The 16,925-nt window shown below is 44.2% G+C and overlaps 1 protein-coding gene across 1 annotated transcript in view; it reads right to left on the reverse strand.

Annotated features, from left to right (window-relative positions):
• Positions 1–2,691: 2,691 nt before the first annotated feature.
• Positions 2,692–16,925, reverse strand: part of LOC146079547 (serpin B5-like) — a 48,279-nt gene continuing 34,045 nt past the window's right edge. Inside the window, exons 6-7 of the mRNA XM_083186281.1 lie at positions 10,444–10,611; positions 2,692–3,206 (exon numbers count right to left, since the gene is read on the reverse strand). Of these exons, the coding sequence (XP_083042407.1) occupies positions 2,814–3,206; positions 10,444–10,611 (561 nt within the window). The 3' untranslated portion in view covers positions 2,692–2,813. The remainder of the gene's footprint in view (positions 3,207–10,443; positions 10,612–16,925) is intronic.

Consider the following 16,925-nt stretch of genomic DNA (forward strand, 5'->3'; position numbering starts at 1 on the left):
CCAGCTCCATCTGGATTCCAGCAGCTGTCAGCGAGTCATCCGGTTCCCAGCCACTTCTAGCATGCCATCCGCTATCCAGATTTGGTCACTTTTACCGCATTATCCACAACCCGGTTGCCAGTTGCCTTAAGTTAGTTCCAGCATCCCTGGATCCTGTTATGTTGCTAAGTCGACCTATTTAAGTTATTTATTCACTTCTAGTTGCTGTTATAATCCAAGTAGGCTATTCTAAGTTTCCAGTTATTCCCAGGGTTTGTTTAATTAATTGGGCATATTTAAGTTCCTGTCACATGTGATCTGCTCCTGTCATTCACTAATCCGGTACATCATTCACAGCATCATCATCATCATCTCCCACCATCTGACCACTCTAGTCACGACAGATTCCACACACCCACCTCCAAGCACCATTCCTCCATCACCTTCTGTTTCCTCCCGAGTAAACATATTTACATGAATTATGTAACCAAAATGAGAACAGGAGGAAGAGCGTGTTGCACTGACATTCAAACTGTATTGGATACCTTTTAAAAGGGCCATTAACATATTATATTTCAGATTAAAAGTTATGTTATGAAACCTGTAATAGAAGTTCTTTGTTTCTTTTGGCACAGTGTGAATTCTTCTATCCCTTTTAGCTCAGTCATCCATTGCCCAATAAATGTTTCCATATGTAGTATTCATTTCCATTGATATGATCGCTCAGTTTCTTTATCCAGGGCAGATCTCACAAAGGAGATAAAATGATAATAGCATTTTAAGTAAATTAGCTGAATAATATACACCATATAAAATGCAATGCTGTACCTACCTAATCTACCTCATGAGTCCTTCATCAGGTCTGGATCAGAAACTCTCAGAAAATGTCCTTCATGGGTTACTATCTACCACGCTAATACTAGATCTGCCTTGTAGCCAATCTAACTTCCTCTGTATTCATACATTACCTCAAATCTGCTCCATAGTTAATTAACTCTTTCCACCAAGTTGTACATTGGCCCTCATTCTGACTGACCCGCAAAGCTGCAAAACTTGCATGCTTTCCCCCATACACATGCAAATGCCTGCTTTGCATAAGCATCCATTCGCAGCTTTCATGCGGGGAAGAAATCATTTAATGGTCGCCGACCATCAAATGATTTCTCTAGCGGTCGCAGATCTAAGACACTCTCTGGTGTCTTAGATCTGCATCACCCCTGTACGGGAAGAGGGTGGGCAGCAGACATCCAGTAACATCAGCTGACCGCCCCTGACACCCACATCACTGGTGCTGGGCGTTCCCATGAATGCTACCCGTGCCAGCCACCCTATGCCCCCCACCTGCACTGCTACGTGCAAACAAACATGCCAGCAAATAAGCAATTTTTTGTGCCCGTTCATACAAAGTGGCTGCACATGCGCTTAAAAGTTTATGCGCAGTTGGTAAACATTGCTCCCTTGTGCGAAAGCGCAGGGGAGCAATCAGACCAGAATCAGGACCATTGGATATGAATAATAAAGATTTTAAATGATAAAATATCAAGGTTAACCCTTGTCTGGACTTTGGATACCATTCTCCATTCCCCTTGAACCAGCTACTCCTCTTGTTTCCCCACGAACTCATCATTATCCATGCCGGCACCCCAAACTGGATGTACAAATTGGGTAACCAACCACCTGCTAATTTCTGGAGCCTTCTATCCGTGAAGTGAGGTATTTCCATCTTGCCCACCAGTGGAAGCAGAGACCAAGGCCTCCAGCAGGAATAATCAGACAGCCACAAGTACAAGCTGAACCCGGATCCTCCCACCCATCCCCAGCCCTTCACCCCCCCCCCCCCATTCTTCAACGTGGGGACTACAAACCCTAACAAGAGGGTAGCACCATCTCGGAACAAGTGGGACTCACTTAAGTATCCATTGCTCTTATTAACTTTCATTATAGACAAGTGGTTTACTGTATGCCGATTACATCTCTCCTAAGTGCAATATGATTATGTTTTATGTGAAATTTTATGTGCATCTTTATTAATTATTTTTTATCATTATTTCTATTTGATGTGATAATTAAATGAATTTATATTTTGTGATACCCAATTGATCAAATTTATTTAAAATTTATATTTTTTTACGAACTGTAAACATAATTGATTGTTACAGTATCTATACTAATTCTTTGGGCGCTCCACACACACCCCCCTATCTTTTTCAGTGGCCATGCAGGGGCATGGAAGCTCTGGGGCCCTTCAGATCTCTGGGGCCCGTCACACTTGTCCCCCTTGACCCCCCCCTGTCGTCGGCCCTGGCCACAGAGATACACAGTCGCGTAAGTTCAGCCCAATTGCCTGAAGGCAAGATAAATATTGGTTCCCCCGCCACACACAAATTCACCACCTTGTATAAATATATGTATGCATGTGTGTATGTGTGTATACTGTATGTTTAAAATAAGGAGAATGTGATGCCTATGGTCCTGCTTGGAGGTCGAGTCAGTCACAGAAGCGATATTGGAGGAGAGGTGCCCCCTTGGGAGCAGGAGCCCGGCAGCAGATGACTCCATTGCCTCCCAGAGTTACACCTCTGGAGATACAGATACTATCATGTCCAGCTCCCTGTCCCTTACTACAATGCCAATATTTATTATGTTTTATAAAACCAAATCACACTAAAAAGTACAACATTAGAGTGTTATTAAAAGAAACACAAAATACGGTTGTTTATCATCTGATTTATTTGTGTTTACTGAACAACAACCAAAATGTGTTAATGGAGAATAACATTGGCTATGGGAAGAAACCATTTTTAAACAAATTGCTTGAAAAACTAGCACGATGCTTAAGGACAGCAATACTTGCCACAATAGAAAATACTTTGTGTTTTTTTGTGTCTTACTAGAAATAGGAAAGGGCGATCCACATTACACTCAGTTTTGGGCATCAAGTACCTCTCCTTTGTCACATCTGCTGTCTCAGTGCCTTCCTCAGAAATATCTATACCAGCATTATAAATTGCCTGAGATATAGATAGACCTTTACTCTCTGACATCCCAGAAAAATCAGCCACCTCTTCATCGAATGCATCATTAATCCCCAAACACTTCAGATTGTCCTTAAGATCATAACTGCTTTCTATCTTAAACTTGGGTAAGCATAGTTTTACTTTGCTATTGGCCATCATGCTTGGGTTGGTCCAGTTGACATAATTCTCAAAAGTGAGATCTTGTTCCAGCTAAAAGTGATGAAAAGAGCATGAATGAGCATAATTATGCAACAAGAAACACATACCATAACATACAATTAATATGAATATGACACAACTGTATTGCTCGTCAGATGATTTCTCATTTTCTCATTTCACTTCAGATGTTTTCTCAAGTGTGTGATAGTTTATTCAAAGAAAACATTTTAAATAATATATTAGTATATGCAAAAAAACAAATGACAAATTAGGCTTTAGGTATAGCATACCCTCCAACATGGCCCATTTCATTAGGTACAAAATGCTCTGTTTCTGGACCTCCTTACCAGTGGCAGTTGCAGAGGTGGGGCTGCAGCACAGTCCAATATTCAAAAAGGGGAGCCACACCTAATGCCACTCCAAACATAACTGTCCTGGACTCTGGCAGTTGATGTGACCTCCCTATTTGAATTTTGGACTCTGCTGGAGTCCAACCTCTGTAACTGCCACTGGCAGGGAAGTCCAGGAACAGAGCATTTTGAACCTAATGGAATGGGTCATGTTGAAGGGTCTTATATAGTACATGCCACCAATTTATAATCCAGAAAAATGTACTCGTGTGACATACATTTTCTACTGGTAGTGCACAAAAAATTGGTAAACAGCTATTTAAATTAGGAAAATACTGAAAGCAAGTTTGTGGATCATGTACTTATTAAGCACAAATCATCCTGGTATCCAGTAATTAGCTGTACAGTGTCGACAGTTAAAAAGGTTGACAACTATTGGTCAAAATGTCGACATACATTAGGTTGACATGGATAAATGTCAACATACTTCAGGTCACCGTGGACAAAATGGTGACACACATTAGGTTACCATGGACAAAAGGTCGTCATAAAAAAGGTCGACATGAGTTTTTCATGATCTTTTTGGTTGAAAAATACCTGTTTATACTTTCCCATTCCCATGGACATAGATTATAATGTGCTCCGAGCATACCGGAGCACTGTGCCCGAAGCATGACAAACGCAGCGAACTATGCGAGGGGCTGCGGTACACCTACACAGTGTTCATGTCGTCATATGTCAACATAGACACACACCAAAGTAACAACCTTTTTCATGTTGACTTTTTGACTGGACCTTTTGACCATGGCGACATTTTGTCCATGCCGGCCTAATGACCTTATGTCCATTTCCACCTAAAGTATGTCAACCTTTCTCTGTGTCGACCTTTTGACTGTTGACCAATAGTGTGGGTACACTGATGTGTGCAGTGTGGGTACACTGATGTGTGCAGTGTCTCCGTTCAAATTGAAATACGTGTGTAGCGTCTTACATTTCTAGCCCTTGTAAGAGCTCTAATGTTGTTGTGTATTGCCTAACTTGCAACAGAGAGCGTACCGCTGGCACACTGATAGCCACAGCACACTGTGTTATAAACGACACGCAGTCTGTGTGAATCGTTTATCCATTAGTCCTAGAGGTTGTCACACTCCTCATTCATGTACCAATTGATTTAAGGATACCAGGCCAGAGAATATAGGTGCCACTTGGTGTATTAGCCCACACACGTATTAACAAACAGTGTGTAACTCACCAGATGTGTCTGATAGACAGCAAACACTTGCACTGGATACAAGTGAAACGACACAGTGTGTCGACACTCTGGCCATTCAATAAATTTAAATACTATTCTATGGGTGCATGCGCCCAGTGGATATGTTGTACAATCCCTGGTAGCTCATGCCAAATTATATAAAATACCGGCATCCTCTGTGCAATTAAAAATAAACACTTATATTTTACACGGTGTGTCTAGTTTATTTCCATCCAGTAGACAAATTCACTATCATAAGGGTATTCATACCCAAAGAATTCACAGGTTAAACACCAGTAGCTCCTGTACCTGTTCTATAAACAGGCAACATTTACACAGTAACAGTATCTTTCATTGTATACAAATGTAACAAGGGGAATTATTTCCCACATTTAACTAAATAACTGTTACAAGCATATACAGTCAAACCCTTAGACGCCACACTAAACATATATAGAAGACTGAGTAAGACACACGTGCTGTTTTTAAACACACACAACTTGCACTTTGTTTTTCATTTGTATGTTTTTTTTACATATTTCGCAGTTTCGAAAAAATGTTGATTACAACCAATCATTGTCTATCATTTCTCTATTGCATCCTTTGGTCAACGTCCCCTATCTTCATTTGTAAAAGCTTTAGTAAATGTACCCCTTAGTGTGCCTTGGGGATTTAGGGAAACACCGAACAGCATCTGCTTGTGCAAACTAGGATTATGGGGGCAGAATATACCTATAGATACACTGTGCAAAACTGTACATATCATATTAATATCCAACATACTACCACATTAGAACCACCCCTTTCATCAAGTGCTTTTATGATGTTTGTATTTTTCCCTATAATACTGAGTATGGGTAGCCTCATTTATAGCCTAAATCAGGCCTGGCAAACCTGTAGCTCTCCAGTTGTTGTGAAATACAAGTCCCAGCATACCTTGCAGCAGTTTTGCTATTATAGAATGCTAGAACTGTGGCAAGGCATGCTGGGATATGTAGTTTCCTGGAGAGCCACAGGTTAGTCAGACCTGGCCTAAATAAACCATGAAGAGAGAAGACATCAGGGCAGCCTTTATTACATATGGTAAAGTGTTTGAAAGCAGGGGCGGAACTACCAATGGTGCAGTGCACTGGGACCAAGGTGTTAATTTTTAAATGTGCTAAGCTATGCGCATCCGCGAGCAGTGGGGGTATGCAGCGGGGCAGGACAACATGGGCATGTCGGACAGAGAAGGATGCAGAGGCAGCAGCAGCAGCAACATACCTCCCAACATGAACCTCTCCAGGAGGGACACAATGCTCTGCTTCTGGGCTTTCCTTTTAATTTAGGATTGCCATCACCTGTGGTGAAACACCTTTCTTATTAGTTAACCTGTTCAAAAAACAGGTGATGGCAATTATACATTGAGAGGAAAGTCCAGGAGCAGAGCATTTTGTCCCTCCTGGCATGGGTCATGTTGGGAGGTATGCAGCACCCTGTACCTCTGCCTCCATTCCTTCGGGTGACTGCTGGTCTCATTTGGTAGCCACAACAACAGGCAGCCAATCGCAAGGCTGACTGTTGCTGCTCTCAGTCTCTGAGTCAGACCGGAAGTGAAACGCGTCAGGTGTTTCCCACTCCAGGCATGGGACTTGGACTCCATACAACTATCACTTCCCCCTCCAATTGGATCACCATTCTACCTTTGGAACTATATATGGGACTTATTGCCACCTTCTCCCCCTTTTTTCTACCACTTGGATGCTGTTTTTTGTGAGACTTTCCTCCTCTAAAAATAACACAAGAGGACCTAGTATCATATAGTGGCACTCACCCCCCCCCCCCCCCACTAATGGTCTCTATAGTACACCTTGCCATTGGTGAGACCTACTGAGTGAAAATTGGGGTTCCAAGCATACCATCTCTGCACAGACTCCTCCAGCGGAATCAATCACCATCACCATGTCAATAGAGAGGATCTGTGCTGCTCCGAGTGAGGCCCTTTGGTCTAATTGGGGGTCCCACAAACGCTTCAATTCCCACAGATTCCTGCAACGCTCTACCTACAACTCCGTAATCATAGAGAGGATCTGTGATGTTCCAACACTTCATCATTTAAGATCAGTGATCCTCCATACAGTCCTCCTTTTGGTAATGTGCACTTACCTGTATTATTTATTCATATCCAATCCGGCGAGTGAGCTCATTAATCTAATATAATTATTCTTACTTTTACTTTAATTATTTTTATTCATTGTAATGTATGTGTATTTTTAATGTCTATATAAAATCTTTATTATATTTGTTGTGTAGTATCAGTCATTGTATAAACTGTATATATTTTGCTTTGTTTCACCTCATAGGGATTGAGTTCCCCTATATTTTAGCAGTCGCTTTCTGAGAACCAACACATATCATAGGCGCCCTTAACTTTTTCCTTAAAAAAATTAGATCTTTTCTCAGGAAGTGAATTCCTGTCTGCTCTGAGGCTTAGCACGGGAGGACTCAAGGAGGAGCGACAGGAAAAGCAGCAATGGCAGAGGCAAGTTACTTTAATGGGGGGGGGGGGGGGGGGCGCTGCTGAAAACATCTCAAACTAAAACGGGGCTGGAGGGACATAAACAATTAAAAATATAGGGGTTGGCATAAATTACCTAAAATATGATGGGGCCACAAAAATAAACTTCAAATATAAGAGGGAACAGGGGAAAAAAATGTTAGTTAAAAAAATATAGCAGGGTGCACAAAAGTAAACTAAACATGTAACGGGCACAAACCTTACCCCCACTGCACTGGGTCCCCGCTCACTAGATATGTACACTGCTGCCTCGGTCGTCTGTCAGTTCAGCCAGTGGCACCCACCAAAGACCCTGCTGGCATCGCTCCCCCAAGCCACCGCAGGGTCTGCCACATATGTAGCTACGCCACTGACCCTAACCATACACACATACCCCACAGTCTATAACCCTAACCATACACACACCCCACAGCCTATAACCCTAACCATACACACACACACACCCCACAGCCTATAACCCTAACCATACACACACCCCACAGCCTATAACCCTAACCATACACACACACCCCACAGCCTATAACCCTAACCATACACACACCCTTCAGCCTATAACCCTAACCATACACACACACTGCAGCCTATAACCCTAACCATACACACACACCCCGCAGCCTATAACCCTAACCATACACACACCCTGCAGTTTATAACCCTAACCATCAGGAACGTGCAGTCAGGGGAGGCAGGGGAGGCAGAGCCTCCCCTGTCATTAATGATTAATATAATAAAATAATACAAAGAAAATACTTATGACACATATTATGTGTCATAAGTATATGCTTTGTATTATTATTATAACTTTTACTCCGTTTTTATTAGATTAGGAGGCACCAAGTGCGGTGCCTCGTGCTGCCTATAGTGTAGTATTAGAAGCGGGGGGCGGGCAGTGGGAGGGGCCGAGCACCTGGCTGCACAAGCCCATTTAAAAAAGGTGCATATACGGCACCTATAGCAGTGCCTCAGTGACAGGGACGTCCTTTCTGCCTACATGAAAGCACGCCCCTGTCACTGCGGCGGATGTGATTGGGGACAGTGGCGACTCCTGACTGACAGGGGCGTGCTTTCATGAAGGCAGAAAGCACGTCCCTTACTATCGCCGAGGCTCTGTTATAGGTGCCGCTTAGGCATGCGAGCCGCACAGTGCACCGCTGTACGGCTCGTTAGTCAACTTGTATTGCGGTTGTCAGGAGGGGAGGGGGGGTTCGTGGAGCCGGGCGGACAGCTCCCGCTGCTATCTGGGCACCTGATCATGCCCCATGCGGTCTCTTACCCTCTCCTCACTGGGGTTCTCTTCTGTCTCCCGCCCGGCACTCTGGTTCGTTCTCTGGGTGCCAGTCACAGTTGTTTGTGCTGCTTAGGTAAGCTGTGCAAAATGGTGCTGTGTGTGTGTGTGTGGCGCTTGTGGAGGCTGTGTTTTTTTTGTTAAGTGACACAGGTGTTTGGGTGTGTTAGTGTTAAGTAACAGAGGTGTGTGTTTGAGTACAGTGAAAGAGGTTTATGTAAAGTGATAGAGGTGTGTGTTTGTGTAAAGTGATAGAGGTGTGTGTTTGTGTAAAGTGATAGAGGTGTGTGTTTGTGTAAAGTGATAGAGGTGTGTGTTTGTGTACAGTGAGCAGAGGTTTGTGTAAAGTGAAAGAAGGGTGCACTGTATCTGTGTGTTTCTGTAAATGAAAGAAGTATATGGGTCAAATGTACTAGTCAGATTTCAGTGGCTGTGCAGGATACCGTCTGAACTCAGGTTCTTTTAAAGAGGCAGACATCTACAAGGCAATACTAGCCACTGAACTCCGGCTAGTACATTTGGCCACGTGTCTTTTTTAAGGAACAGGAGGTATGTGGGCAGACCCCATGGTGGCTTGCTGGAGCCAGCGACGACGGGGTCTGTGGCAAGCGCTGTATCTGGTTTTCTTCTACACTGTCAGGCAGGAACTGCTCTGTCCTTCTCTGCTGACAGGCAGCTACCGCACCCAGGGCCGGCGCCACCACTAGGCAGCCTTAGGCATTTGCCTAGGGCGCCAGCCACTTGGGAGCACCCCACCCCCAGGGTCAAGGTGAGCATCTCCCTCTACCACCCACCCCCCCCCCCCACGGAGCGACGCTGTGACCATCGCCGCACCTCCCGCCGCTGCCCCCCATGGCGAGCTGCTGCTCCCTCCCCCCCATGGAGCGAAACGCTGCTCCCTCTCCCCCATGTGGAGCTGCGCTATGCCACATCTCCCGCTTCCACCCCCGACCCCGGTGGAGTGAAGCGGCGGCCGCATCACCCCCTTCCACGTGGAGCGGATGAGCGCCGGGGGCTGCCCGCACCTGCTTGTCAGCACAGAAGCAACACTGACCCAACGCTCCCGACAGAGCCTGACAGCGCTCGCTCCACCAAGCCAGTGCCTCACCAACCTCTAACCTCACCGCACGTCACTGCTAACCATACACACACCCCGCAGCCTATAACCCTAACCATACACACCCCCCACAGCCTATAACCCTAACCATACACACACCCCACAGCCTATAACCCTAACCATACACACACACACCCCACAGCCTATAACCCTAACCATACACACACCCTTCAGCCTATAACCCTAACCATACACACACCCTTCAGCCTATAACCCTAACCATACACACACCCTGCAGCCTATAACCCTAACCATACACACACACCCCACAGCCTATAACCCTAACCATACACACACCCCGCAGCTTATAACCCTAACCATACACACACCCCACAGCCTATAACCCTAACCATACACACACACACGGCAGCCCATCTTTGGTGCACACTGTTCACATTTGGGGTGGGGACCCAAAGCCTATTTTTGCACCTGGACCCATAACGTGCTAGTTCTGCCTCTGTCTGAAAGTGTATTCTACATCTGCCCAAGTAATACTCTTCTCTTCTACAGTGTAACATGGGTTACTAATTTGTTGCTACTGAAATAATAGACAAAGTTACCCTAAGATCAAATATAGTTCAAAAAGATTGTGTACTACTACCATCTGGCAAAGAAATGAATGTCTTTCAAAATTCCCAGGACTGATCTTATCCTTTGTGCCAAAGTTAACAAAATAGTATAATTTTGTGCATAATTGTTCATTGATCATAATGAGCATTGATGTTACCTTCTCTAGCCCAACGGAGTCATCCTCTGTGTTTTTGGGCATTAAAATGACCAAACTCGTCTGTTTGCCTGCAAATGGGATATCCAAGATCACCAGGTTAAGTTCTTTTATGGTTCTAATGCTGAGTCGTGCCTCCAGCTGCATCATTTGTACAGGCTTAGTTTCAGTCTAAATGAAAGAATTGAAACCATTAACATACTTGCATATTAGAATGTGTAATACCTGATTTTACATCTGCTAGTTATACTGTATCCTCTTAATAGTATGTAGAACAGGGGTAGGTAACTCCAGTCCTTGAGAGCTACCAACTGTTAACATTTTCCAGGTCTCCTCACAGAATCGCAAGTTAAGTAATTATCTCGACCTGTGGATGTTTTTTAATTTGCCAGTGATAGTGCCCCAGCTAAGTGGTCTGGAAAACATGAACTTTTGGTAGCTCTCGAGGACAGGAGTTGGCTACCCCTGGTGTAGAATATATGCACGTGAATAGTGTATAGCCTTTACATGGGTCTTAACATTCTACACAAAGGTATTTACATTCTACTCTGATGCAGGCATTTAGTAAAGTCAAACATTCATTAAAAATATATGTACAGTGTAATGTCTAGTATAGTATTATTACCTTGCAGCACTGGGGTCTTGGGTTCAAATACCACCATTGTCCGGTATGGAGTTTGTATATTGGACCTTATTCTGATTGACACCCCCCCCCCTCCACAAATCCCCACAGGCATGCAAATGCTGATTTGCATAATCATCCACTCTCAGCCTTGAGTGTGGGAGAAATAATTTTTTAAATGATTTTGTCAGTCCTCGCAGATTTGAGACACCTCTATGGTGTCTCAGACCGCGAGCCCCCGGTGCGGGAAGCAGGCAGGCAGCTAACATCTTAAAATTGGCATGAGAAAGCCCAGTGTTCTCATGGGAACGCCCAAGAAACGCTGGGCCTTCCCATAGGCAAATTTCTCGGCCCACCACCCCACGCCCCTCTATGCCCCCCCCCCCCGGACTGTGGGGGCGTGGAGGGGCATGGAGGGGGAGTGTGGTATTGCATTATATGAGGGGCTTATAAATCTATGTGCACGCACAGTCGTGAACAATCGGTCCCCCTTGTGAACGTGTGTGTGTGTGGGGCAATTGAATTAGAATAATCCCCATTATCTGCATGAGTTTCTACCATGTATTGTGGTTTCTTCCCACAATCCAAAATTGGGTGTCGGATGACCAGTCGGGATTCCGATAGTCATTACACCAACGTCGTAATCCCGACTGCTAAATCCCTGACAGTCAGGATTCCGACTGACAGGAGCTATTCTCCCTCGTGGGGTTACACGATCCCATAGAGCAGGGCTGGGCAATTGCGGCCCTCCAGATGTTGATGAACTACACATCCCAGGATGCTTTGCATTAGTTTTGCTATGTGGCCATGCTGAAACTGATGCAAGGCATGCTGGGATGTGTAGTTCATCAACATCTGGAGGGCCGCAATTGCCCAGCCCTGCCATAGAGGGATAACAGAATAGGTGGCTAGTCCTGGCAGTCTGGATTCCGACATGGGACTAATGACTGTTGGAATGGCCACTGTCGGCGCGCTATACCCCTCCCCAAAAAATATACTGATAGATTAATTTGCTCCCAACATATAAACTATATATTGTAAACTCGACAGGGGCAAGCAATGTTTTGAATGGCAGTGGGGTACTGTATGTGTGTGCATTATAAATAACAATAAATAAATACATTGGTCAAGCAAAAATAGTAAATCAATGCATGATAGTGTTCCAATATGTACTGATGTATAGTTTTCTATTAAGATTGTATCTGTACAATTTTCAGTAATTACAGTATGTTATACTGTATATATGTTTGTATACTGTAAATGGATGTGCGAGAATTAACTTTGTATATAGCAACACCTAGTGGAGGAATGAGATATAGGATACTGTAATTTAAGCAGAACATTGTTAGTAAATAACCTAAATAAACCAGCATGGTTTGAAAAACATGCTTTTTTTTTGAATGAACGTTTGTTAACTCAAATCAAAGTTTGAACTCAAAGTTTTCATTTTGTAGTTTGTACTTAAAAAGCATTAAGCCAAACTATAAAATGTTGTTGAAGATTATTTGGTGTTATTTTATAGTATTTTCTTTCTTATTTTCCCAATTAAACAGTATTAATCATCGTTTGAGACAATAGTTGTTGTACCCCTTCTCAAATATGGTCAAACATTGTCATGTCATGTCAATGTACTGTACATCAATGGCTAAATGTAACAGGGTGTGAGAATCAGAAAGTGGGAGATTTTGGGAGAGTTTTCCCATTTTTTTTTAAAGCAGCAATCAATTACATGGCAAAACCAACTTGCTTTTGCAGTGTAAATGTTTGCTGCTTAACCCCTTCCCGACATTTGACGTACATTTACGTCATGGCCGGGATGTACTTCCCGACGCATGGCATAAATGTACGTCATGGCTTTAAACTGTCACCGCGTCTATAGACGCGGTGACAGTTTAAACATGTCTGCTGTCCCTGACAGCAGACATGTCCCTGCATGCCCAGGGGGGGTGGCGATGCCTCCCCCCCCGTCGGCGATCGCTGTGATTGGCTGTTCAAATGTGAACAGCCAATTACAGCGTTTTCTGTGTACCGGTGAATAACGTTCGCCGGTGACACAGGGATCGGTGGTGATTGGTGCTGTAAAGTACAGCACCAATCACCACGGGGTGTAAGGGTGACACTGGTGTCACCCCACCTCACCCCACCCGCCCCCAAAGGCCGTGATTGGTTCGTCGGACCGACGGACCAATCACAGCCATGGAGGGTGATTTAAACTAACGGTGACTGCACTGCAGACGCCATTCCGGTCTGGAATTGCGTGCAGTGCCTATCTGCCGTGATATACTGACCTGATCCTTGCAAATACTTACCTGATCACTGCTTGTAGCGTGCTGGATGCTTCCTGGATCTGACTTCTTGTGACTTCCTGCTGCTGCTGCAGTGTTATAGATAGAGAGATAGAGAGAGATAGAGAGAGATAGAGAGAGATAGAGAGAGATAGTGACAGAGAGTGCTATATTTTGTGTCTGCTACCCCCCCCCCTTTTTGGGGGTGCAGTTTTTTTTTTATATATATAACTATCAGTGCTGCTGCTGCAGTGTCATAGAGTGATAGATAGTGATAGATAGTGAGAGATAGAGAGAGATAGTGACAGAGAGTGATAGAGAGTGCTATATTTTGTGTCTGCTACCCCCCCTTTTTGGGGGTGCAGGTTTTTTTTTTATATATATAACTGTCAGTGCTGCTGCTGCAGTGTCATAGAGTGATAGATAGTGATAGATAGTGAGAGATAGAGAGATAGAGAGAGATAGTGACAGAGAGTGATAGAGAGTGCTATATTTTGTGTCTGCTACCCCCCCTTTTTGGGGGTGCAGGTTTTTTTTTTATATATATATAACTGTCAGTGCTGCTGCTGCAGTGTCATAGAGTGATAGATAGTGAGAGATAGAGAGAGATAGTGACAGAGAGTGATAGAGAGTGCTATATTTTGTGTCTGCTACCCCCCCTTTTGTGCTGATCAGTATATCTGTGCTGATCAGCAACTTTTTGGGGGTGCAGGGTTTTTTTTTATATATACCTGTCAGTTGCTGCCAGTTGCACTGTCAGTTGCACCAAAGGTTGTGCACCTGCTGCCCCTCACTGGTAATCAGTGTCGCATCAGTGATCACCTTTTTTTTTTTTTGAGGGTGCTGTGGGGTCTTTTTTAATTTTTTTTTTTACACACACTGTGATTTTGTGGGTGTCCTGTGGCCACTGTGCGCTGATCAGTGACGTACATCACTGATCAGCTTTTTCGGCACAGGGTTGATCTATTTTTTTTTTTTTTTGATCAAATTCCTGTTGCCTTTGAGCGCTGTTCAGTGACGGACGTTACTGACCAACATCTGTGCTCAATTTTTGGCGCAGGACCTTTTTTTTTTTTTTTTTCTGCACTACATACACACTACACACTACATACCCCCCGGGTTGAAATAAAGTTTGTACCCCCCCTACACTATACACGTGTTGAAACATTTCACTACCAGAAACACAAAAATAAAAATGGCATCCCAAATGTCATCCCAAATGTCATCCCAGTCATCCAGAAGAATGTATTCAGCGGAGGAGGCATATGCCATGCTTGCCTCTGACTCTGACACAGCCAGTGAGGCAAGCGGGGAATTTGAAGGATTCATCTTAAGCTCCTCTTCCTCCTCTAGTGATGAGGGACCCCCTCAAAGACGCCCCCGTAGAGCAGCTGAGACCCCCCCCCCCAATAATTGATCTCGTATGGACCCCACCACCAGACAATTTTGAGCCCCAGGTTCCTGAGTTTTTGGCCATCCCAGGAATCCAATTTGATTCCACAGGTCTCAGAGAAATTGACTTTTTCAAATTATTTTTCTCTGATGATTTTATAAATTTAATGGTGGACCAAACTAATTTATATGCCCAGCAGTTTATTGCTCAAAACCCCACGTCATCATTTGCTAGGTGGACCCCTGTAGATGCAGTAGAGATGATGACGTTTTGGGGTCTGGTGTTTCATATGGGCATAGTAAAAAAGCCAGAAATTAGGCAATATTGGAGTACAGATGTTCTGTACAGCACCCCACTTTACCGTATGGCCATGACCCGGACTCGTTTTGAGTTAATCCTTAAATTTTTGCATTACAACGATAATGCACAGTGCCCACCCAGAGATGATCCCACCTTTGACCGGCTATTCAAAGCCAGGCCGGTCATTGATCATTTCAGTGCCAAATTTGAAGAGATGTACATCCCAGATAAATTCATTTGCATAGACGAGTCCCTTATACATTTTAAAGGAAGGGTTAAATTCCGCCAGTACCTTCCCAATAAGAGGGCAAGGTATGGCATAAAAATGTATAAGCTGTGTGAAAGCACCTCAGGGTACACTCACAGGTTTAGGGTATATGAAGGGAAGGATTCAAGAATTGAACCGCCAGAATGCCCCCCCTCCCTCGTAGGTGTTAGTGGAAAAATTGTCTGGGATTTAGTGCACCCCTTCCTGGATAAAGGTTATCACCTCTATGTGGATAACTTTTACACTAGCATCCCCCTGTTTAAGGCCCTTGGTTCAAGAGGTACAGCAGCTTGCGGTACTGTGCGCAAGAACCAAAGAGGCCTCCCAAAAACGCACATTGCCCAAGTAATGAGAAGGGGTGAAAGCAGGGCACAATCCACCGAAAATATGTTGTTGGTCAAATATAAGGACAAGAGGGATGTCCTTATACTGACAACAATTCACGGAGACAGTACCACCTCCGTCCCTGTACGAGGTACCAGTACCCACACTTCAAAACCTAATTGTATCCTGGATTACAATAAGTACATGGGCGGAGTGGATCTTTCAGATCAGGTACTGAAGCCGTACAGTGCCCTGCGGAAAACAAAAATCTGGTACAAGAAGCTGGCCGTGTATATCATCCAGATGGCACTGTATAACGCTTACGTGCTATTCCGTTCTACCAGCCAGAGGGGGACATTTATGCACTTTCAAGAGGAAGTCATAAAGAGCCTAATATTTGGGAACCAGCAGGCAGAGGGCCCCAGTACTTCTAGTACTGGCCCCCGTATTGTACCAGGGCAGCATTTTCCTGATGAAATCCCCTCCACTGGAAAAAAGGGCAGGACACAAAAAAGGTGCAAAGTTTGCTATAAAAAGGGAATAAGAAAGCAAACTATTTTCCAGTGTGACACTTGCCCCGACAAACCCGGCCTATGTATAAAGGAGTGTTTTCAAATATACCACACATCTATGGATTATTAGGTTCATCATTTCACCGTGCTTCGGGGGTCTTGCTAATGCCACATAGCACCCACCATTCATTCCACCAGAATCTGAGCCGCAAAATCCAAAAATCACTCCTTCCCTTCTGAGTCCTGCCATGCACCCAACTGGTATTTTTTGGTCACATGTGAGGCATTGCCGTACTCGGGAGAAATTGGGGCACAGATTTTAGGGTGCTTTTTCTCCTTCATACCTTATGAAAATGAAAAATTTTGAGCCAGAACTGCATTTTTGTGTAAAAAAATTTAATTTTTCATTTGCACAGCCCAGTTGTATCAAAATTGGTGAAACCCCTGGGGGTTTGAAATGTACACTATACCCCTAGATGAATTCCCTGAGGGGTGTAGTTTGCAAAATGGGGTCACTTGTGGGGGGGGTTCCACTGTATTGGTGCTTTGGGGGTCTTGCTAATGCGACATAGCACCCACCAACATTCCACCAGAATCTGTGCTGCAAAATCCAAATATCACTCCTTCCCTTCTGAGTCCTGCCATTTTTTGGTCACACATGAAGCATTGCCGTACTCGGGAGAAATTGGGGCACAGATTTTGGGGTGCTTTGTCTCCTTCATTCCTTGTGAAAATGAAAAATTTTGAGCCAGAACTGCATTTTTGTGTAAAAAATTTAATT

The sequence above is a fragment of the Crinia signifera genome, chromosome 5, assembly GCF_055691185.1.
Source record: "Crinia signifera chromosome 5, ASM5569118v1, whole genome shotgun sequence".
In the NCBI taxonomy this organism is placed as follows: domain Eukaryota; kingdom Metazoa; phylum Chordata; class Amphibia; order Anura; family Myobatrachidae; genus Crinia; species Crinia signifera.